This window comes from Juglans regia, chromosome 13, assembly GCF_001411555.2.
Source record: "Juglans regia cultivar Chandler chromosome 13, Walnut 2.0, whole genome shotgun sequence".
Lineage (NCBI taxonomy): Eukaryota > Viridiplantae > Streptophyta > Magnoliopsida > Fagales > Juglandaceae > Juglans > Juglans regia.
Window position 1 is genome coordinate 29357444 of NC_049913.1, and position 24586 is coordinate 29382029.

General features: G+C 36.7%; 2 protein-coding genes across 2 annotated transcripts; one reads left to right on the forward strand and one right to left on the reverse strand.

Annotated features, from left to right (window-relative positions):
* Positions 1–344: 344 nt before the first annotated feature.
* On the forward strand, positions 345–2679 carry LOC118344162 (probable sulfate transporter 3.3). Its single transcript, XM_035684103.1, has 8 exons — positions 345–478; positions 598–714; positions 825–951; positions 1078–1364; positions 1490–1680; positions 1804–1889; positions 1988–2064; positions 2252–2679. Exons 1-8 carry the CDS (start codon positions 359–361, stop codon positions 2423–2425), a joined length of 1179 nt encoding a protein of 392 aa, XP_035539996.1. The 5' UTR covers positions 345–358; the 3' UTR covers positions 2426–2679.
* A 6185-nt stretch (positions 2680–8864) lies between these two features.
* Positions 8865–14898, reverse strand: LOC118344194 (dipeptidyl aminopeptidase 4-like). The gene is made up of 7 exons (XM_035684297.1): positions 14630–14898; positions 14423–14501; positions 13243–13721; positions 12028–12222; positions 11510–11539; positions 10201–11310; positions 8865–9441 (listed from the first exon to the last, which is right to left on the reverse strand). Exons 3-7 carry the CDS (start codon positions 13690–13692, stop codon positions 8890–8892), a joined length of 2337 nt encoding a protein of 778 aa, XP_035540190.1. The 5' UTR covers positions 13693–13721; positions 14423–14501; positions 14630–14898; the 3' UTR covers positions 8865–8889.
* Between the last annotated feature and the right edge of the window lie 9688 nt (positions 14899–24586).

The window sequence follows — 24586 nt, forward strand, 5'->3', positions numbered from 1 at the left end:
CACGTTCTAAACGAGGCCTAAGCAGTTTGTAAAAACACCATAGCAAGTCTAAATGGCGCCACTATAACCACAACTTGTACGTACAGTACCATTTTTGGCCTCGAGGATCGATAACGAGTATTTTACTTCTGACCTCAAAAGAAAAATTAGATGCTAATTGAAGATTTTACCAAAACCGTAGTTTTACTTTTCACTTATATATTTACCATATTGTGAAAAAAGGCTCTTGAACACTACTTCTTAGTTCTTATTCATTATTTTGTATTAGTTTTTCATTCCAATTCAACTTAATTCATTTTCCATTGAATAATAACATTTAATTAGTTGCGTGATGATCTTATATATATATATATATATAATGCAGAGTATGAGAAAACCAAAGCTGTTCTGGGTTTCAGCTGGAGCCCCTCTTGTGTCTGTGATCCTCTCAACCCTTCTAGTCTTTGCATTCAAGGCTGATCATCATGGCATCAGCGTGGTAAATTATTTGCAAGGCCCTACTACTTCCTATTTGGAGACTGATCAAAAGGTTCACTTCTGGCCGGCCAACGTAACAAAAATCCTCATCACTAATTTTTAAGCTGTTTTGATTTGTAGATTGGAAAACTACAAGAAGGATTGAACCCACCTTCATGGCATATGTTGCATTTTCATGGTATCCACCTAGGACTGGTAATGAAGACAGGGCTGGTCACTGGCATCCTATCCCTCACAGTAAGCAGTACTTTTATTTCCCATCATTCAATACTTGTAATAATATGTTTTTCTAGTTTTTATAACCACAAAATGCTAATCGATTTTTGTTTTAATTTTGTTTCAAACAGGAAGGCATTGCTGTGGGAAGGACTTTTGCTGCTCTAAAGGACTACCGAGTAGATGGAAACAAGGAAATGATAGCTATTGGGTTAATGAATATGGTTGGCTCCTCCACTTCTTGCTACGTTACTACAGGTGCATGCACACATGATGTCCCGTCCCACCCGTTTGAGTCTTATTCCTGAACTTTCTTGTGAGAAATGTTGTTATTCTTCATTCTGAATTTTATTAATTACTAACAAAAACTTTGAATAAATTCAGGTGCTTTCTCGAGGTCAGCTGTCAATCACAATGCAGGAGCAAAAACAGCAGCTTCTAACATAGTAATGTCTGTGACAGTCATGGTGACACTCCTCTTCCTCATGCCTCTCTTCCAATACACACCTAATGTTGTATTGGGTGCAATCATAGTCTCGGCAGTGGTTGGCCTCATCGATATCCCGTCTGCATATCACATTTGGAAGATCGATAAGTTCGATTTTCTCGTCACTTTATGTGCATTCTTGGGTGTTATTTTCATCTCAGTCCAAGAAGGCCTCGCCATTGCGGTAAGTCATGTATGCATTCTTGGGTGTTATTTTCACTAAAAGCTGGGTGTTTTGTTCCATATGAAATTTTCATATTGTGCATGAAATGGAATATTGATGGTGATCATGTTCTTAATCATGAGCAGGTTGGAATATCTGTTTTCAAGATCCTCCTGCAAATTACAAGGCCAAAAACATTGATGTTGGGGAAAATACCTGGGACGGATATATACCGAAATCTTCATCATTACAGGGAAGCTACGACAGTCCCTGGTTTCCTCATTCTAAGCGTTGAATCTCCCATCAATTTTGCTAACATCACGTACCTTAATGAAAGGTATAAGTTAATTGTTCCTGTTTCTTTTTCTTGTTTTTTTGGCAAATGATGTCAGTTTATGCACTAATTTTGGTCCCTTTTTTTTTTTAATATGTTTTTCTATAAATGGCTTCTATTACGAAGGATTTTGAGATGGATAGAAGAATATGAAGCGGAAGAAGATATTAAAAAACAATCAACCTTCCAATATGTGATTTTGGATTTGTCAGGTAAATTCAATTTTTATTTTTTATTTTTTTGAGAATATATATATACCATTTCATGAACACGTACATATATGTAACATCAATTATATATACACTTTCAGCTGTGAGTTCCATAGACACAAGTGGAATCGTTCTATTCAAGGATTTGAGGAAAGCAATGGAAAAGAAAGGTGTTGAGGTAATGACATGAACTCTCAGTCGATCTTATGATCCGACGTTCATTATATATATATATATATATACGTTCTAATTAAACCAGTAGTAGTGATTTGTTCACTGGATGTATGTATATGTATATATGTCAAAACTCCAATATATAATATATCTGATCATAGTACTTCAAATTAACGTGGTTTCACATGCAGCTTATCTTGGTGAATCCTCTGGGGGAGGTTATGGACAAACTGCAGAAGGCAGACGAAGCTCGGGATCTCATGAGACCGGATAACCTTTACTTGACAATTGGAGAAGCCGTATCTTCACTTTCATTAACAATATTGAAGGGTCAGTCTTCAACCATGTGTGGTGAAGGGACATAAACAATTACTAGTATATATTGCTCATTATCAATTGCATGCTGCATGCTGCATGTAAATGCAGAAGATCAATAAGATCATTAATGAATATTAATGGGTGTAAAGCAAAGTTTAATTCTAATTTCTACATATCCTTCCAACTTAACTAAAAAAGCTTGTAAATTTTACTTGAGAAAGTTCAATTCCAATATTGTCTAAGAAGCTAGCTTGTAGCTCCAAAAAGAATCAGAGAAAATGAGGCAAGCTGCCTAGCTGCATCATGTTGTTCAACACCTTTTATATATATATATAGGCATTTCTCTTATGATACATATGGATCATCAACCAAGCTTATATATAATCCGGTAGTCCCAAATGGTAAATGTGTAAATAGATATATAAAGAAATTGAAAAAAAAATTAAAAAATAGATTAAAAAAAATTAGATAAACTTTTGAAAACGTGTACTAAAGGGGAAAGATTGGAAAGGAAAGCTAAGAGGACAAGTACTGTTTAAAAAAGCTTAAAAAATATTAAGAAAAAATATTAAAGTGAAGAAAAAAAATGAAAATTTAAAATATAAAAATCATTTAAAAAATGAGAAGAAAAAAATCGAAAAAATTTAAAACTGAGGTAGACTAAAATCTAAAGACTGATTTTATAATAAAATATTTTCTTAAAGATTGATTTGCTGCCATTTGGACACACTTGACCTGGGACACGTCGCATTTAATGGGAACAAAAATTGACATGCCACGACAGGGAGTCATGCCGCATTTAATGAATTCTGAGGCTAGGCACGTCACAGCATGCCTCCTGGGTTGTCAGTAGTAGCCATGATCGAGCCTGGTAGGTTTGCTGCGCAATAGGAAGATGACAGTGACACCCCCACCATCTCCTTTCGAGGATCGTCCCGACCAGGTATATATATACCCCTTCCCTCAGCGGTTGGGGGGGGGGCACTCAGACACTTTGATACTTTAATTCATAATTTTCATAAGGAAATCAAATGTTAACTTTAGCATCGAAGGTGTCCCCCACCACCCTGAAGCCTTCATTTCTCTATAGTAGTAGATTGATGAATTGGGCTCCCCCAGAGTTGCTTGGGCTGCGAAACACGACATTAACAGTGGCCTGTCTATGGGATTCGAACCCACGACCACATGGTTCCCTGGATTTGGGACCTGATCTCCTCCAAATACTTGGCATTGGCCACTTGGCTGGACTCCATGGACAAGATCTATGCGTCTCAAGCCAAGATGGTGTTCGTCGCATTCACCAACTTGACTTCGAAGCTACGAGCCAGAGCCTCATTCCACTACAACCCTGCCATCTGATGTCGAACTTCCCAAACAAGCGAGAAGTGCTTGGATAGCAGCTTCGAGCGTCGCCTAGCTGCTAAGGCCTGCTCCCGAGCCATCTGATCCTTCTCTTCCCGAAGAGCCAGAACCCCCTTCCGGGTCGACTGTAACTCTTCCTCCCTCATCTTTAAGTCCCTCTGGGCGTCAGCATGCCCATCCTGGAGATGTCTGCACTCCGAGGAGACCCGGGAGAGCTCCTCCTTGACCCCAGCCAGCTCCCGCTTCAACGTGGTCTTCTTCCCCTTCAACTTTTGGCCCTTCTCTCTCAGAAGCCTATGGTGCTCCTTCAAGGTCGTCTTCTATCAGCCCGTCATGCTCCAAGGAGAGGACCTCAACCTCCTGATTTGCCTTGCGAATCTCCAGGCGGGTAAAGAGAGCCAGGGATCAGTGCGCCCTGTTTTCTTCCTCGAGCTACCCGCACTCTTCAACGATCACGCTCGCCAGTTGATCTGCAACCTGCAGTACGAGGAACAATTAGAAGAAGGAAAAGAAATGATCTGCGAGAAAAGCTAGGTAGAAAAGTCACACCTGGGTAAAGACAGACCTTAGTTTCTAAGCCTCCCACTCGATCGGCCCAGGCCCTTTCAAAACCCAGGCCAGTGGTTTGGCTCACCACCTCTTCGGCGTGGGAGGAAGCTGCGACACCCATCAACTGTCATGAAGGCCCCAACATGTCTTGGACGGACTCTAAGGAAGGGCCCACACCGGAGGCTTCCTGCACATTAGCCTCCACCTCCTCGAGTCGCACAGGTCCAACAAATACAGCAAGACCCGAAGAGGGTTCCTTAGTCATCATGGGAGAGACCCCTCATCGATCATGAGCATGGCTTCCCCCTCGGTTGAGCCCGACTCGCCCGTCGAAGGATTGTGCTAGGACGCCCCCTCCAGAGAGGTGAGGTAGGAGTCCACCTCCGGCTCCGAGGGGGAACGTATGGAAGGCGACGAGATTGAAACCCGATCGTTGCTTAACTCCATGAATAAGGGGGAGCTCAGGCCCACCTCCTCCCAATCATCAGGCCTCGAGATTGCAGATGAGGAGGGAGCCCTTGCCCCAGTACTTGGAGAGATAGAGGGATCACACCCTCCTAGTCAGCGGTAGGAGGGGCCGGAGACCCCTTTGTGGTCAGTGGGGGGACAGGCAGAGTGGCCTCTCGTGCAAAGGCCTCCTTAAAGGAGACAAGAGACTCCGCAACTGGGGCCCCACGAAGAGCTGGTTCGAAGAAGGCGTTGAAGAAGGCGGCCTAGAAAATGTCGTTATCTTCCTCCTCCTCGACGATGAATTCCGGCAGAATGGGCGATGAGGCGAACGTCGAGCGTTGCACCTACGGGAAAGAAGTAGTCCCCTAGGTGGGGGGAACTAGGATATCTGGGTGTTCGGGCCGCTCGCGTTGGGACCCCCAGGCCTTGCCCCTTGACGTTCTACGGGGAGAAGGGGGTCTGGTCCCCCTGGTTTCACTCTGGGACGTGCCCTCTCTGCTTCGGGATCCCTGGCCACTCTTTTAAGGAACCCCATTGACTTCGTCCTTACCCACCTTTGGCTGCTTCCCCTTGCTACCAGCCGCAGGAAGATTAGAGTGACGCTTCTGACCCTGAGGTGACAAGGGGTCGCTCAAGAAGTCCCAACCAAGCACGTATGAGTGGTCGGGAACAGTTAGGTAACTCTTAATGTTGACATTAGATAGCACTGCATCAGTCTCCGCTTCGTGAGGGTGGGCCAATACCCAAGATAGCACAGTTGCTAGCCTGGCCTCCTCCTTCTTGGACAAGTTAATGGATAGGCTCTTGGACAGAGGGACATACGACCAAATGGCCCGAACAGGAAACTCCTGGTGGATGTCTTCTCTTTCGGGGTACTCCCAGCCTGAGCCTAAGACGAAAAAAAACTTTCAGGACCAATCATTGATGTGCAAGTGGCGCGATTCCAAGCTGGCAATGTGCCTCTCAGCTGTGTGCACCTGGAAACAACACAAACTCTCGTCGAGGCGTAGCGGGCGATACACCAACAGGAACTCCCAAGCCATCAAGTAGGAGTACTCTTCAAAAATGGCATTAAGCAGCCTTCGAAAGATTATGCAACTGGCCACCAGGAGTCACCAGGCGTTCGGGTGGAGTTGTGCAAGGGCCAACCCCAAGAAGTTGAGAACGTCGCGAAAAGGGTGGTAGAACGGGAGGCGAAGTCCATTCGCGAACATGAAACGGTAGAGCACCATGTAGGCCGCCATACTGTTAGAGTCCATAGTGGGTACTCGGCGCCCTGAGACCTCTAAAATTGCCGATGTAGGGATGTTGTACTTTGCCTTAAACACCCAAAGGTCATTGGGGGAGACTGACGACTACCAACTCCTCCCAGTGAAGAACAGAGTCTTGGTTTTGGAAAAACGTTTTGGGGCCATGGAGACGGCTGAAGACAACGGCGAGAGAGAATAAAAGGGGTACCGAATGCTTAAAGGAACAAAGAGGGATGTGACAGGGGAAAGCTTAGAGAAGAGTGAGGCAACAACGGGGAAAAGTGAAGAAGAGGGGCACCGAAAGCTCAAAGCAGCAAAGAGGGTTGCAACAGAGGAAAGCTCAGAGAAGAGTGAGGCAATAACGGGGAAAAAAGAAGGGAGAAGAGGCCTTATATAGGGTTGCGCATACAACGAGGCAATAAAAACTGAGGCGTTGCTGATGACGCGGGCGAGTGGCCTCAAGAAGTGCAACCGACGTGGGACTGCGTAGACGTGGGAAGCCACATTAGACGCATGTGGTGCACGAGCCAATGCACGGCCCGAGATGTGGGGAAATGCCCCCACCAAACTCAACCGTCGAGAAGCTGGAGAGATAATGAAAACCAAGGCAACGCAAACATTAAATGACGTGGACATGTGGCCTTGTGGAACCCAACAGGCGTGGATCTGTGCAGACGTAGGAAGCCACATCAGGTGCGTGTGATGCACGAGCCAATGCATTGCTTGGGACGTGGGGAAACGCCCCCAACAAATCTAATCGTCGGGAAGTTGGAGAGACGATGGAAGCCAATGTGCCCTCAAGCATTAATGACAGAGAGAACGGCGGCAAAGTATGTGCTCGAGGAAGGCACAACAATGATGTTTTGAATTCCCACCACATGTGTGTACTCGGAATTCGTGAAGTACTATGAGGGGAGTAATCCCTAGAACTGGGTCAAGAGGAGTAGGCCCGGCCCACAAGGCCCGAACAGTTCTAGGACGCTAGGACAAGGGCTGGGCCGGGCTAGGTCAGCCCAGGAGGCCTGGGAGGGGAAGCAATCGAGCTACATGTGCTGGCCAGAGGATGGAAGGCAAAATTGTCTAACACTACTGCGGGCAGACATCCAGGGACAATCCCTGTCTCTCGACCCCAGTGTCTTGACAGGCCTAAGGGATGGATGTATCTGACCAAGGGCACGTAGCATTTAATGGAGACGGAAATAGGCACACCACGACAGGAAGTCATGCCACATTTAATGAATCCCGAGGCTGGGCACGCCACAATGTGCATCCTGGGTTGTCAACAGTAGCCACAATTGAGCCTAGCAAGTCTGTTGTGCAACAGGAAGATGGCAAGGACACATGACTCCAGTAAGGAGCGACACCCCTACCATCTCCTTCCTGAGGATCACCCCGACCAGGTATATATATACCCCCTCCCTCAGAAAGATGGGAGGTTCAGACACTTTGATACTTCAATTCATAATCTTCATAAGGAAATCACATACTGACTTTAGTATCGGAGGTGTCCCCCACGACCTCGAAGCCCTCATTTCTCTATAGTAGTAGGTGGATGAACTGGGCTCCCATGTAGTTGCACATGTTGCAAAACACGTCATCAACAGAGATATATTGTTTTGTTTATTGTTGTACGACACTATAACAAAGTTGAGCTTTCGCAACAATCAAACTTTTGGCATTGCAAATAGCTCAATTGCATTGAAATAGCTCAGGGCAGTTAGGTCCACGTACCAACTTAAGATAAAGTTCACAACTGAAGGCAGAGTGGGGGAAGCACGAGGCGAGCAAGCCTTAGCACGGGAGTGTTATGTGTAGGAACTGAGGAACGGGGGAGAAGTATGAATTGGGGAGCGTCACAACGTACCACTTGCTCTTTAGGATCTACAATTCAGATTGAGGTTTCCTCACAAAACAAATTTCCTCTTAAGTTGTATTGACTTGTAATCTAATATGTGAGAGAGTTTGGGTATGTATTTCCTAAGCGTAAAAATATGAAAGACGTTATATATCCTGGATATGGTAGGTGGTGGTGCAAGTCAATATGTAACTAGACCAACTTTTACTAAAATTTGAAATGGTCCTACATAACGAGAACCCAATTTGCCATTTTTATCAAAACTCATAACGCCCTTCATTGGTGCGACTCGCAAAAATACTTTATCTCCAATCTCAAACTCCAAAATCTTTCCTTGTTTATTCACATAACTCTTTTGTATGCTTTAAGTTGTTTACAATATCCTTCGAATTAACTCAATTTTCTCACATATCCATTCTACAATTTCGGATCCCAAAATCTCTCTCTCCGACTTCATTCCAATAGAGTGGACATCTACGCCTTCCATATAAAGCCTCGTGACATCCCAGTACTCATCTGATAACTATTATTATAGGCAAACTCCACTAAGGATAAGTTATCAATCCAACTATCCTCAAAGTCCATGATACAAGCTCTCAACCAACCACAAGGGTTTGTGAATACCCATGTAGTGAGGTAAATACCCATTTTTTAAGATGATTTTGAAATCATGCATGAGTACCCTCATCCACTCTTCTTATTCACATTCCTAGGTGTAAAGAAAGCACCTTAAATGTGAGACTGTCTGGGAGGAATCTAGTATATATTGAAATAACCATTTGGTAGTGGCTCTTACCGCATATTTTCATAATGTGGGCCCTAGTGTAAATGTGGGGCTTTTTATACACAAAATCCACTTAACGACTTATTACAAAAGGCTGAAAGGTGCCATACGGGTCTTCCATATTTTACAGAGATAATAAAAAGGAAATTGGATCACAGATCTCCCTTGGAAAGTAAAAGAAAATAACTTTAACAAAGAGAAAAAGCACCCCCCCCCCCCCCCCCCCCCCCAAAAAAAAAAAAAAAACAGAAACATGTTACTTCACAGACTCCTCTCTATGAAGTCCCAAATCCTCTCTTCCATATAAATTCGATCCCGATGTCGGCGAGGCATGTGGCGTTCGTCTGGAAAAATTAATAATTCATAAGGCTTTCCCGCCATAACAAGTGCATTCACCAGCCTCGCAGTGTGCCTGAAGTGTACATTTTCATCAATCATGCCATGCACAAGTAACAACCTCCCTTTCATCTTGTGCACATGGTGCATTACACAACTGTTCTCATAACCCGATGGATTCTCATAAGGCAATCCCATGTATTTCTCAGTGTAAAATGTATCGTACCCATCCCAGGCCGTTACAGGGGCACCAGACACAGCACAACAGAAGACATCAGGAAACCTGGCCAAGGTCATAGCTGAAAGATATCCACCATAACTCCACCCATACAACCCAATATGGCCAACTTTAGCAAGCCCTCGTTTAATAAGCCATTCAGCTCCAGTCAGCTGATCATCAGCATCAATCTGGCCAGCCTTGTATTTTAAAGAGCCTTCAAACTTAAGCCCACGTCGAGCAGTTCCTCTATTGTCCATCTGTACAAATGGTAAGAAAATATAAAAATTCATGAGCCTTACGCCTATCAATTTTTCAAAATAAGTAGTATGATGTTGGATAAGACCTGCTCAAGAAGCAGGCAGAAGATAGCTTTTATCGATATGTCCAACAAAACGAGTGGAGTATCCACTATCCACTCCAGCCTTATGTTTGACACCTCAAAACATGTGGAGGATCAGGATTCCAGACTTGACCAAAAAAGGGGCTGGATTTGGAGTATTTTTTTTATAAGTGGGTTAGATTTACAATATCTAAGCAACACATCCAGTTTTGGACAGGGAAAGAAACCAGGAACAAAAAAACCTAGTTAGATGAAAATTCATTCTTCTTAGTCTGCCTCTGCATTTTGTATGTAGATGTAGCTACCATGTCTAACAAGTTACCATGAACCCTAGCTAACAAAGAGAGTGACAAAAAATTTTGGTCGTAGTTCAATCATGTCTCTTATCTAGAAAATGATCATATGCATTCTTAGTTTTACAGCGTTGAATAATCAGAGTATGTTTAAGTGTTGTGACAGTGAGATCAGAAGTTCAACTCTACTCCGGTCAACTAGATCAAAATTAACAGATGGAGGCTCTATATATTCCTTATAACTAATTGAGACCAGCTACATGTTTCTTTCTTTGCCATTCTATCCCTTTTAAGGTCAACAAACTCCATTAGCTTGAACCTTTTAGAAATTTAATAAATGAAAATCAGGTAAGCAACCATATATTTATGCAGAAAATACTGACCTTCCAGACAAGGATGCCTTGGCTTCGTAGATACTGTGCTCTCATGTCAACTGTATTTGCCCAAGAATCACAAACAAGCTGTACACTTGGACCACCATACACACTGACTAAGGTTTTGTAAGGTGGAGGCCCAAATCTTGTTACATCAGGTTTATATAAAGCCCCATACAATGTAGTTCCATCATTTGCTGGTATTTTAAGTATCTCTGGAGGCTCAAGTGGAAGCCCTTTGAGTCTGGGAATGGTACATGGCTGCTCATACAGAGGCATGATTAAGCTTCCATCTTCCAATGAGCAAATTGAAACCCTAGGGGGAGAATCAAGAGAATCATGAATATCAACAAAAGTTCGCATGTGATGATCAAGCACAACCACATGTTTTCCTTTGCTCTGAGTCAATCTCACTGGGGCCTCCAGGGGTCTGATTCCATCTATGAATAGTTTAGCACAGTAAAGGTTAGATTCCAAAGGCCCATCTAATGTCCCAGTGAAATATACAAGCCCTGCAGCCTCGTTTACACCAGCAATTTGCTCAACCATCCAGTCCCCTTCGGTTATAGGTCCTAAGCAAGTCCCATTTGCATCATGCAGGTATATATGTCTAAATCCGGTTTTTTCACTCGCCCAGATAAATCCCCCAGAAAATCTGGTGACTCCTTTGTCCAGAGGTGTGAAGCAGTCATGTAAATTAACCCACGTACCCTGTTCTTCTATCAATATTATTTCCCTTCGGCCTTTCTTGATATCAAACTTAAGCATCTTTAGTTTAGAGTGCGAACGGTTCAAAACCTGAGCTATGAGAATATTCCCATGCATCCAATGGACTCTAGCCAAATATTCCTCCTCGTTGTTTGCTTGATCTGCTCCTCCACAGAGAAGATCCATCCAAGTAATAGGACCACCAGCAGCAGACACTACCCCAAGGCGAACTTTGACATTTGAAGCTCCAGCAAATGGATAAGCATGGTCCTCCTGTGCCTCTGAACCAACTGAGCTTTTACCTTGGTGCATTATTCTGAAAAGAGGTATCTCTGCAGAATCAACTTGGGTAAATGCGATGAATTTGCTGTCTAATGACCACCAGTACCCATTCTTCCGTTCCATCTCCTCCTGCAATAAGGAACATCTTCAACTTTATTTCAAAAAATAAACAATACGAACAAATAAACTTTTTTTTTTTTGCTTCTGAAAGCAAAATATTTTGACACTTGATCGCTCAGAAGCAGGAACTACTGACAAGAGGGAAACCACATAATTGCCTAGCTTTATATATTATAAAATGCAAAAGAAGATCAAATGAAATTCTCACCTGAGCTATATATTCGGCAAGGCCATGAGTCTGCAATACACAAGGATATAGTGTCATAAGCAACAAGGAAAAAGTTTAACAGAACTTCAAGAGACTAGAAGGTTAACTTGTTCCATCCAACACAATTCCAAGGGAAAGTAAAAGTTATACTCTTATGAGTAAAGCAAACAAATCACTAATATAATAGCCAGAAAGACCACTGCACCATTTTGTCAATCTGATAAGTTGTAGTTTGAAAACCTACAAATCACCTTATTATCGCATCCACAAAATCGAAACAATTTGAAATGAGAAGATAAAATGTCAAAATTATACTTTCAGGCACATGAAAGCGTATTTCTTTGATGAGTTTGGACAGACGAGGTACAGCAGGGCCATGGCCAATTCACAGATGTTTCATTTGTTCCCAACCATAACCATGTAGTCTATATAGGGGATAGATATTGAACAAATAATGAACCTGCCATGACTCCAGCTAAATGGGGCAAGGTGTGAATCCATGTTAGCATTTTACATACCAAAGAACTTCCGTTGGCACCATAAGTCAACTGTTTCGATTCATTGCGCAAGAGATTGAGTACATGCAATTCCCAATCCCTCACATAAGCAACCATTGTGCCATCTGGGGATAGATGTGGATCAACAATAGGTGAACACACTGCACTTGGAATCTTAAGCTCTGGTTTTGAAGAAGAAAAATCCTGGAAATAAATCTGTCCATAACAAAAGAACAAATCATCAGTGTAAACCAAACTATTTCAAGCTCATGGTACTAGCAAGAGTTCAACTAGAACATCTGTAGACAAAATGCCAAGATAATAACGAAAAAGGTGAGCTTGGGTAGTACATGATCATTAAGCACTAACTGCATTGATGGGACAAATAATTGCAATTAGAAGAGAAAATGGATTCCCAATAGGCAGACCATGTTGTCATATTTAACTAATGTATGAAATGTGGGTTGAGCTGAGTGCAGATGTGTTCCAACTCCATCAAATGAAGTCATAAGATGTGTAGAAAAGAAAATCCAGGTTAACATGCATACAACAAATCCATCTGCCATCCACAAATTTGTAACAAATCCTAATAGAGCCCCAGTGCTGAAGGTGTCATAAAGCTGAAGATTTCTATATTAGAGGAACCAATAAAGGAACCAGGATGGTGGTGATGGCGAGAAAGTGGATAACAGCAGAGACCATTCAGGCAATGGTGGATATAATTCCAAGAGCAAAGGCAGTTATGGTAGTGGTGTTGAAGGAGGTCATGATAGAGGAGATATTTGTGTTATAAATGGTATCAGCAATGGCAATATTGGTGGCAGCAACAACATTATAGCACATCAAAGTAATGAAATGATGGAGTCCATGAAACCCCACCCCTTGGGGAAAAAAAATACAAAAATTAAGATGCTAGTACACATCGCCTTTAGGAAATCAAAAAAATGAACATGGACTTAAAACACATTTTCTTACCTCCATCTAATTTCCAACTTCATTGTTATAAACCAAGCTTAAAACAAGAGAAAGAAACCAAAGGGTTTATCCTCTTGAATTTGTGATATCAAAAGTACAACAAACCCATTGCAGACATATATAATATTATCTAAGAAAAAATATAAAAAGCAAATGCTAGGGGAGAGGCAATGATTCAAAAAGGGGAGAGTAGAACTTATCATATAATCCAATTGTGGCATAATACATAATACCGTTAGTGTAAGGGATAATAAAACAAACCCCAGCTGGCAAAGGCACCATGATTGCTTTCTTTGTTAATCCCATCTTCACCCATTCGTACCGAGTTACTCCTAACCCACGCTCCCTCAGTCTTTCCCTCCTCAACTTCTCTTCTGGTGATATATTACTCTCATCCAGTCCACCATCCGGGGGACTAAAAAACAATTCTTGTTTGCGAGTCTTGAGATCGAAAGCAAAAACCTTCCTATTCAAAGTGTGATCAGGACTAAACAAAAAAGTTATTATACTGTCATCGGGACTGAAACTGATTGCAGAAGGCACACCACAACCAGGCAATGGGGATTGGACAATCTCTTCAACGGGGAAGAGAGTACAGCTGTCAAGAGGTGGTGCGACGTTTGAGTCAGTCAAAGGCATATTGCAAAGAGACGATCTTGAACGCTTCAGATTCTTCTTCTTTTCCTTCTTGTCCCTGTCAACTGATTGCATTAGCGGTGCACTAACAAGTGCCAATCAACCTGAAGCAAAATGTGAAATTATTGAGTGACAAATCAATCGATCAAATGTGCTAATAATACACTTCTGTTTGATTCTTAAGAAAATGTAGTTCAACAAAAAGGACAACACTTGGTAAAAATCAATCGATCAAATGTGCTAATAATACACTTCTGTTTGATTCTTAAGAAAATGTAGTTCAACAAAAAGGACAACACTTGGTAAAACTGATTCTAACCAAATGTGATTATAGCCATCAAGGTTAATGAGAAAAGCAACGAAGTGAAATAAATTGAACCTTATATCTTAGTTTTTAAACTGTAGGACAAAGATTCTTCATTAATAAAGCCCAGTAAAAACAAAAGATACAAACAAAAATGTGTACTCAACATAGATCGATAGCTCAGTTCATCATGACTTCTAACAGAAAATTAGAGAGCATAAACAGTATTATCTAAGAGTCCCAAGCTCTCGCAAAAAACTAGAGTCAGAACGCATTAAACAAAGAATCTTATTTTTTTTCTTCGCATTTTCCGAACTTGTTTCGCCAACTAAAACAAAATTTAGCAATTCAACAACAAAACCACTCTCAAAGAAGAACGCGATAATCAAATTCTAGGTCTTAATAATTCTACCAAATCTTCTCAACAAGTGAAAGGAGTTTCAAAAAAGGAAAAAGCAATTCCAAAATCATCACTTAGATACACATTTCAACAATACCAACCTCCTAAGAAACTCCACGAATCAGCTCTCTAACAAAGCTCTCGAAGATCATCAACTGGATCCGATCATAGAATATGAACCTGCACCGAACCATAACTTTTCTCCATAAATACCAAAACAATAAAAACTAAAATGGGCAAAATCGACCCAGTACTTATTTTTCTGTTTGTTCTCAAGAAGAATCTTAGAAATTGACTGAAACCAAAACCTTAGAAAGAGCTGAAAAAGATCGTCCATGAAAGCGAGAAAAAAAAAAAAGAGAGAGAGATATGTTATAGGATTCTGGATTCCTCGGAAAAAAACGAATCTCTCTATAAATGAGGAATCGGAATAAGCGGAGGAATCGATTCTCCAAGAATCGGAGTTTGGGCAAGATCTCTCTTTACGGGTCTTCTTGGAGTTTTTAATAGAGAACCTGAAACGCGTTGAATCTGAAGGAACTCTCTGGGATGAACTAATTTTTCGATTTATCCGTTGAATTTTTGTAGTACTGTTCTGCTTATATTTACACGCGGCCACTCGCGTTGATCATCAAATTAATAAGGAAAATACTGTTTCCACAGAAATTTCTACCGAAATCTTGTACCGAATTTCATTTTATTATTTAATAATTAAAAAAGTATTTTTAAATGAAATTTCTTCCTTATTCTATTTTCAGTGTCCATTAATATTTGAATTTTTCGTAAAATTAATAAAAATGATCAGTTATTATTATTATTATTTTTTGACAAAAAAATGATCAGTTATATAATAAGATGAAAGTGATATAATAATGTAGTTTGTAGCATTAAATATTAAAATTTAAACCTCTTAAAAAAACGCAAAGATACCTAAATCAATATGAGAAATTCTATCTGTAGTCTCTGCTTGGAGATTATATGTATAAGTCTTTTATTAAATGAAAAAAAACATCATTTTATGAGGGGAATTTTTATAATTTTAAAAAATTTTAAAGATAAAATTATTTAAACTTGTATTGCAGTTTGCAAATGGAAACTGTATGTAGCATTATTCAATCAATATATATCATAGCACACAAAGTGTCTTGATCAAAATTTCCTAATAGTTTCAAATCTTGCCAACAATATTAAGAATAAAATAATTTTTATGATTAGCCTTTTGGGATTTGGATACATTAGTTACATTTAGATGCTGAGCGGATCTCAAATGATCTGTAAATAGTAATAAAAAAATAATAAATAATTTATAAATAATAATGAACTGTTTATGAATAATAGTAAAGCCGTCCGAGACTATTCACTTACCAAATATAGTATAAATTTTACACTATAATTTAAAGTTTATTACTATCAATATTTATAACTTTAAGCAAATCAGATTCAAGTCAAAATATATATTTCTTTATAGATAAAGAGCGAGTTATGAATCCAACTTACTTTCTCATGTTTAAAGGACCACCTCCAATATTGGATGTATTGCACTTACTTAGTTACTGAGTTGTTGAATTCACCCCTTCCATTAACATATCAGATGCCACTAGTTATGAAGATTGATTAAAGGAATGATCCTAAAGCAAGATATGATCCTGATAGAAGCCTTAATGAGATAGTGGGATAGTTGGGTGATAAAAAGAAGAGGAAAAAGTGAGAGATGATTTTTAAGAGGGAGTTGAATAATGTTATATATTATATATATAATTTATTTTCTACTATAATTAATATTTTTGTCAATATTTCAAATTGATTTTTGGATCCATTTTGAACTTCCGCTACTATGAAATGATTTTAGTTGAATTAAGAAAAGAGTCATTTTTAATTAGGTGGACATGCGTATTTTCGGTGTGTTCGTCCAGGTTGGCGAGCACTCTTTGCTCGCTCTAGTGAAATGTGTTTATACTCGCCCTAGTACGAGCAATGTATGCACAGTGATTCATAAAGTATCTTTATATTTCCTTAAAATTAAAAATAAATTATCTGAAAAATAAATAAAAATTGCAATTATCTTCATCTTACTTAGTACGTGAACATGATATTGATCACCCTCCCAACTATAAGGTCTGCTTGGTAGGGAAGAAGCTGGAAATCTAATTAAGGTACATGTAAATTTTCTTTTATAAAAAATATGACATAACTCCATATATGTAATAAAAAATAAAATAAAATATAACTAATTATGCTAATTGAGCTCATCGAATCTTTCAGCAATTTTCTTGTCAATATAGATTGTGAAATAATCTCCAAAAAAGTCATCTCCATCTTGTTTCGAAGCCTTGGATTAACGATTAGTCATTACAAGAAAATAATTTATTTTTTGTCAATTATTTTTTATCAAAAAAATTATTTTTTATTAAAATAAATTTATTTTTTATCTTAAATAATTATTCTTATCATAAATAATTTATGAAGCCAACGACTTGTTTGAACAATCCACGTTGAGAGTTGGACCCACAATCTTGATGATTACAACTTTCTTTTATCGTTAAGACTTTGTAAATTGTGGCTATACCGATACACGTATTAACAAATGATTTGAGGTGATCCCACGTAAGGCAAACGATTTCACACAAAATATTATTACGTATAGTCAAAAAAAAATTTAATCAAAATCTCTTGGGGGCATGACATCATGCATTCCTCTTTCATTTTTCTTATGGAATAATATTGATAGAATTCACGAGTTATTTAATTTTGACAAAATAGATTCTCTATATTATATATTATAACTATAAGAATTTCACCTTTTCTTAACAAAGGTTTGTGGATGAACTTGGGATGGAAATGAAGGTTACAAGTTACAATAATTTTGAAACTTAGGTCTCGTTTGTTTTTACAGATGAGATGAGATACATTGAGATAAAAGTTAAAAATTGAATAAAATCTTGTTAAAATATATTTTTTAATATTATTTTTATTTTGAGATTTGAAAAAATTGAATTGTTTATTTTATTTTGTGTGAGAATTTAAAAAAATTGTAATGATTAAATAGGATGTGATGAGATGAGTTGAAAAGTTTTGTAAAAAGAAACTAGGCCTAGTGAAAAGTTAAAATGGTCACTCTGATCCAGTGAAATAATAATTTTACTTATCATCTTTACACATCACACATTACACCTATTTTTTTCTTATAATAAATATGTAGTGTATAAATAATAAGTAGAACAACTTAATTAATTTAACAAGAATAAAATAATATTATAAAATATAAAATGTATAATATGGAATAATGAGTAGTACTTAAACCATCATTTCAGGTGCATGCATGATGATCAAGTGGAGAATTAATGCTTTTGAAAGAGAATTAAACTTCAATCTCAATATGTTTTGGAGTGAAAGGTTTCCAATGTAGATAAATTGTGACCTTTCAATTATTATCGACTCTTGTTTAAAGTCTTACAATATAAGTTAATTATATAAAAGTAATGTTATATACAGTCTTAAAATGTACAAGTCACACGTACTCATTATATATATATATATATATATAAAAGTAGAGTTTATTATTAAAAAATTAATTTTTTCATCTAATTTATATATTTGCATGTCTATTTTTTTAAAGGGAGTACACGAAACTTACACATCCTAACTCTGTAAATATCATTTCTTATTATATTAACTTAACAAAATTAAATTGGTAAAAAAAAAAAAAAACTAAACTAAATTGATAAGTAATACTGATTACTACAATAATTCTTTTTGTTTAATTATTGATTGCTTATCTCATCATGTTTTGTTTTGTTTTTTTTAAAGATTTATAGCAATAAAGTATTTGGACTAGTGTTTAATCCACAAATTAGAATTTAGGGAGCAAGTCGCGTGCATCTTACGCTCCTTAGAGTGTTGGTATTGGTTTATGGAAAATGATAGGATTACTACCCTCTTACTACTCATTTACTACTCTTTTTATATTTGATTTTTTTTATAATTTTTTATTTTACTTAATAGTTAAGGAAGTGATAATTAGTAAATTTATATATTTTTTTAATTTTTTCTTAATGATTAAGGATGTTAAAAAAATACTTAAAATAAAATAATAAAAAAATAAAAACACTACAAGTAGTAGATGGGTAGTAGATAGGTTGTAAGCCTATCACTACCCGACTTATGCATATTTGAGAATTATTTTATTATTATTAATTTTTTGCCCAAATACAATTTCATAGCATCCAGTACATGTAGTAATACAATTTCATGCATCTAAATTTAGCAATTTCATAGATAATAAAATACATCAAATTTATATACACCAAAAATGAATCTCATGTGCTCATAAACAACACATATTAACATGAATTAATAAAATTTATGTGCTCAAAAACAATTTGTAATATCAACTTAATACAAATTCCATGATTGATACAAGTTTCAAAAAGTTGATTTTGATACAAATTCATTACAATACAAATTTCTCCAAGATCATTACAACACAAATTTTCAACAAGGGTATGGAATGAAAATTTTCTAGCAACACAAATTTCCAGCAATAGCAACCACATCCAGCAACCACCAACAAGTCCTCCAGCAGCTCCACCACCAGCAAGCAGCAACAAAAACCAGCAACCACCAACAATTCCTCCAGTGGCTCCACTAGCAAGTAGCAACAAAAACCAAACCCCACCAACAACAAAATTCACCCAATCGATAGGTACCCACCCACCACCAACCACTAACAAAATACAGTTTCATATAGAGATAAAAAAAATGATTTACATTTCATAGCAACCCATATGAACATTAGCATCAATATTTAACAATAAGTGGGACAAATCATGAATATAACCCATATGACCATTAACATCAATATTTAAGACTAAGATTTTTAACTACAACCACAAAAGGAAATATGCTCCAAACACGTTAATTGATAATGGATGCAAACAGAGAAATTTGATTCCCTCGACAAAACACAATTCGAAAATCATTTTTCAGCAAGAACAAAGTATGAGTTCAATGGCTAAAATTTACATGTAAGGGTTTTCTTTATTCTATAACTCATCAAAGAACTAAATGATTGGATAACAGCATCATCGAAACTAGAATCTAAAAGCAAGAATAGAAAATCTAGTCCATCAAAACCCTAATCTAAAACCAAGAACAACAAAACCGTGAAGGAATAGCAGCACATCGAAACAGTGAAGAAACAGAGGGAGAAATATTGTTTTTCAACCTAGAGATTTTATACCTAAAATAAAGAGAGCTAACAGAAAACCCAACCTTGACGAGTCTAGAGCCGTCACAAGCTCCGTCGACAGTCGTCGTGAGAGAGAGGTGCACGGGTTTGATCTTCCATTAGGGTTGTTCGAGTCGAGAGAGGAATGGAGAAGAGGAAAGCGTGTGGGGGAGAAGTGAATACTTTCATGATAAAAATAATCCCATTAGGGGGTGTTGTTGAGAGAGAGTGAAAGAAGAGAGAAATAATGAGTAAAATGTGTTTTGTAGAGTGAATAATAAATCTTCAAATTTACATAAATACTATTCATAACTAACTAAATATTTAGAGATGTATAAGTTCATGTAGAGAAATTTAGGCTCATATTATGCAAATATGACTTTGCTGTATGTGCATATGCAAATGCATAGATCAATATGAATGCTATTAGGCACGTTCGTTTCATGTCAGGTAATTTACTAATTCGAGACAATGAGGCAGGATTCACCATCCGTACGGCAATTGTCCCAAACAAAGTTACAATCATTGTTCTTGTTCGTAGCTTGATTAAATTAGGCCCATTTGAAACTTAAATTAAAATCAATTTAGTTTAGTCTAATTTTAAGTTGTGTCTGATATTTAAATATATAACTTTCAAATTAATAAATTTATCTCAACTCAAAATCTCTTTATATATGAGAGTGTGAGATTCATAAACATATTTAAATTTATCTTAATATTTATATATATTTAAACTCATATTAAATAAAATTATAAAACTAATTTTCTTATTTTAATTTATTATTATTCATAAATTTTTTTTATTTATCTCAATTCATCTGAACGTATGAACGGAGCGTTAATGCTAGTAGATTGGAATGAATGTTCTTTAGCTTCCTTAATTCTTAATTAAACGCAAGTATAGGAGCTGCCACTTTGCTTTGTTCCTTTCTTAACAACCAATTAGAAGCTGCCAAGTTTTTTGGTTGTTTCACAATAAATTAGTTATTTCACAATAAATTGGTTTAGAATCCCACGATTTTTTCAAGGGCATAAAACATCAATCGGCGGTGTCATTTAGCTAACAGGCAGATAATTATGAGGCCACTAGTCTGTACGTACTTTGGCTCCTACGTTTCTTTTTTATTTATTTTTTTAAATAATGGTCCATTTGTCAATTCATTCCATGGACAATGTTAAAGCCAACGCTAGAAATTCTCGCCGGAAGCTCCGTTGGTTCTAATGTGTTTTTCAAGTGTTTTTTTAAATTATTTTTTTATAAATTTTTTTAATATTTTTTAATATTTTAAAAAATAAAATAAATTTAAAATATTATTAAAAAACACTTTTTTAATCATAAATTGTACTTTTTAATTAAGGTAGTATTTTTTTAATGATGTTATATTTTTTTATTTTTTTAAAATATTTAAAATTATTAAAAAATCTATATAAAAAAAACACATGCTAGAACCCAGCGGGAGCTCACAGTGGTGGCTCTAGCATTATTCTTTCATTCCATACATTTTTTCCTTGTTTATATATTTTTAAATATTTTTATTCTATATTTTTTGGGGTTTCATTTCAATTGTTTGTTGTTTCTCACATTTTTATTTTTTCAAATGATTTATGAATTTTTAAAACTAATTTTTTTTTTTCATTTTTCCCATACCACATGAACGAATATACCTATCTACTACATTAAAATAGTCAAATGCTAGTGTTTACAAATATTTACTTAATTTATTTTAAAAATACCAATACCTACATTAAATTAGCCAAAGAATAATTTTATGGCTAGCTATGGTAATCTCCTCCCATCCATCATATTTGGCCTTATAATGTAGATAGATTAAGTGCTCGTCAAGTTATACAGTTCAGATAAAATGATATGAGATATTTTATTAAAAATTAAATAAAATATTTTATTTGAAAAAATCCTGTCCAACTATCCGTGAGTTATCTGGCCTCGCACTGTAGATAGGCTTGTAGCTCGAGATGGAGGATCGCAACTCAAAAGAGTATGCTCCCCGTTTGTGTGAAAGGAATGGCCCGGTTGATTTTTATTTATTTATTTATTTCGCTTTAAATTGGACCTGGGTGATATTGGTCATTCTAAAATAATTCAAGTTTCTATTTGAAAATTTTCCATAATATTTGGTTGGTTATTAAGATATTTATATAGAACTTTAGATATGTTTAATAAAAAGTTTTAGTTATTAACGTTAAATGATCATTTAAAATATGAATTTTTAAAAAATAATTTAATTAATATATGATTATTAATTAATATATGATCGGTAGATATGTAAAATATGATAAAAAAATATTAAAAAATATCATATTAATAATATTTATTATTGTATAGAGAGTAGATAGTTAATTTAATGTAGGAATATATTTTGAATGTAATAAGTAAAATACAAAAATGTAAAATTAGCTAAATTTTGACTTTACATTTAACTATTCCAATGCCAATACTCTAAAATATTATCAAACATAATAACAAATGAGTCGTTCCTTTTAAACATGAAACTTAGCGATCAAAGCAAGACTTTTACAAACCAAATGATCATTACATTCTAAGGAAAATGCTACTTAGTCTCCTCAATGTTAATGCTCAAAGTTACTGCTCGAATATTTTAATTTTTTTATTTTACTTAGTGATTAAGAAATTGATTATTAGTGAAATTATATCTTTTTTTAATTTTTTTTAATAATTAAGGATTTAAAAAAATTCACAAAAAAAAAAAAATAAACAAATTATACATTTGTACTGGCAGTACGCCCAACGTTGGGCGGCCCGGTAGAACCACCCTACATCCTAATGTTATTCTCTCTCTATTTTGCTATTATTTTTTTTTTCTATTCATTCAATATATTTGATTTATTTAAATGCATTTGTATACCTCAAGTTAACTTTTGTTATCACACCTAGAGAACTCTATCGTTTTTAAATCATGGTAGAATTATTATTAGTTTAGACAAGGCTAATTCAAATTATCTCAAGCAGAGCGGAATTTATACAAATCTAGATTTTGTTCATTTTACAGCCCATATCAAATTGTTATGATTGAACCTCTGCGTTACTTAAGAGGTTATTAGAATTTTTCAAATAATTTCACACTTCAAGATTAAGAATCTAATACGGTTGCTCTAAAAATTTTTAGAGAGGAGAGATTTTTGTTTGTACAATCATTCACTTCAAAAATAACATACGTAAAACTCCTTTTTAAGAGTTTCCTTATGGGGTGGTTAACTAACTTCCCTAAAAGTTAATGACAGAGATCAATTGATTAACTGATTGTAACTTCTCTACCCATGCGGATATTACACGGGTCTTAGGGTTACCTATTTATTGACAATTAGAAACATAAAGCAGCATATATATATATAGGGGATGAGGATCCTTAGCAATTTCCTTAAACTAGTTTTTACAATGCTACAAAAGGAAAATAATCTATAAAAAATGGACCAAAAAGGTCTAAATTAACCGGTAATTTCAGAGCCCCAAAGGGACTACCTTGCGAGTGGTTGTGCCAAGAAACAAGAAATAGACTACTTGAAAGTGCAATTATATCCAATGTAGTCTTGTGTTGAATCTCTAAGAAGGGGCAAAAGCATTCAATGTAGTTTTGTGTTGCTGAGATTGGTGTAGTAGTGTGGTTATTGGTTAGGGATGGATTTGTTGTGGTTCTTTACTCCCTAGGGGAAGGGAGTATAAAAACTCTTGATTTAAGGGAAGCATCAAAGCTTTGAGCATCAGGCTTTCAGCAGCTCGAAAATACATGGTTACATCATTGGTGTATGGAGCCAACACACCTATAAATATGGGATGGAAAGGGTCAATCAAATTAGGTAGATTAAGAAAGGTTTTATTATCAAGTCGGTGTGTAGAGTACATATAATAAAGTGTATAATTTGATTTGAAAAATAAATTTTTATAAGAAAGGGGCACCATAGTGAGCACTCATTCACCTTCTCTTGAGAGTTATGAAGTGACTCTTTTGAGGCTTGATGGTTGACCCTTAATGGCTATCCAGGGGGTTACACTAGAGAGGCTATTTACATAGTCTCTCCCCCTCTTTGGATGAGACACTTGGATAAACAAGCCCTCTCTTTCAAATGGTTCTCTCTAATCAGTGCATCTAGGTTGTGGAACGTGTGAGTGTTGTTCTGGTATTACCACGTAGCATACTCTACCATCGATGTGAAGATCGTGGATGAACAACGACGCTGGAGAATCCGTGGAACTACCGTACTAGATCCAAGATATTTCCAACGAGGTAATATCTCTTCCGCTATGCATTTTGATCTAATTTTTCTAACAGTTTTTAAATTCGAATCTTACAAATCAAATTTTATCATTTAAGTGATATGAAATTGTATTCTATACACCGATTTAAGAATAAAATAACTCTAACGGCAAAAATTATGCAGATGAAGCACTTGTCGAGTTAGAGTAGCTTGGAATATTAGAACACTAGATGTGGTTCAAGAAAGAAAATGTGAGAGAGGTTTTTTTTTTCTTTGTTTGATTTCTCTTTCGAAAACTATAATCATTTGAACTTACAAGTTCAAGTTTTTAACATATATGATTTTTCTTTTCAATGTCGAGTCTGATCCTTTATACTTGTGGAAGTGTCCCCCTTGTTCACATTTTTGTGTAGTTCTAAACTCCTAAGATTAAGAAGACACCATAAGAGCGGTTGATCAAGAAATAGGGCATACTTAAGGATCAGAATTATGTGAAAAATGCAAAGATGAAAAAACCTGAACCATTTAATTTGAGAAATAATTGAGAATCTCAAAAATCAAACAAAATGGTGTTCTAATTAATGTTCTAAAGGAATCTGTTTACATTAATGATGATGCTTGTATTATATAGCTCACCATGCAAAAGGAGAAGAGACACAGAAACTTTTCATGTGTCATGTGTGCTTTGGGATGGCATAAAGGTAGCCTAACAAATACACAGGGCTCAAGAGGGCGAGAGGATAAAAGGTTGACAAGGAAAAAACATAAAGAGAAGAGCGAACATAAAACAACACGCATCAACTAA

Coding starts and splice junctions, on each gene's coding strand:
- LOC118344162 (XM_035684103.1), top strand. CDS start 359: ATGCAGAGTATGAGAAAACCAAAGCTGTTCTGGGTTTCAGCTGGAGCC. Junction 952..1,077: donor TTCTTGCTACGTTACTACAG/GTGCATGCACAC, acceptor GAATAAATTCAG/GTGCTTTCTCGAGGTCAGCT. Junction 1,890..1,987: donor TGTGATTTTGGATTTGTCAG/GTAAATTCAATT, acceptor ATACACTTTCAG/CTGTGAGTTCCATAGACACA.
- LOC118344194 (XM_035684297.1), bottom strand. CDS start 13,692: ATGCAATCAGTTGACAGGGACAAGAAGGAAAAGAAGAAGAATCTGAAG. Junction 11,311..11,509: donor TTGCCGAATATATAGCTCAG/GTGAGAATTTCA, acceptor TCCTTATTGCAG/GAGGAGATGGAACGGAAGAA. Junction 9,442..10,200: donor AAGGCATCCTTGTCTGGAAG/GTCAGTATTTTC, acceptor CCATTTGTACAG/ATGGACAATAGAGGAACTGC.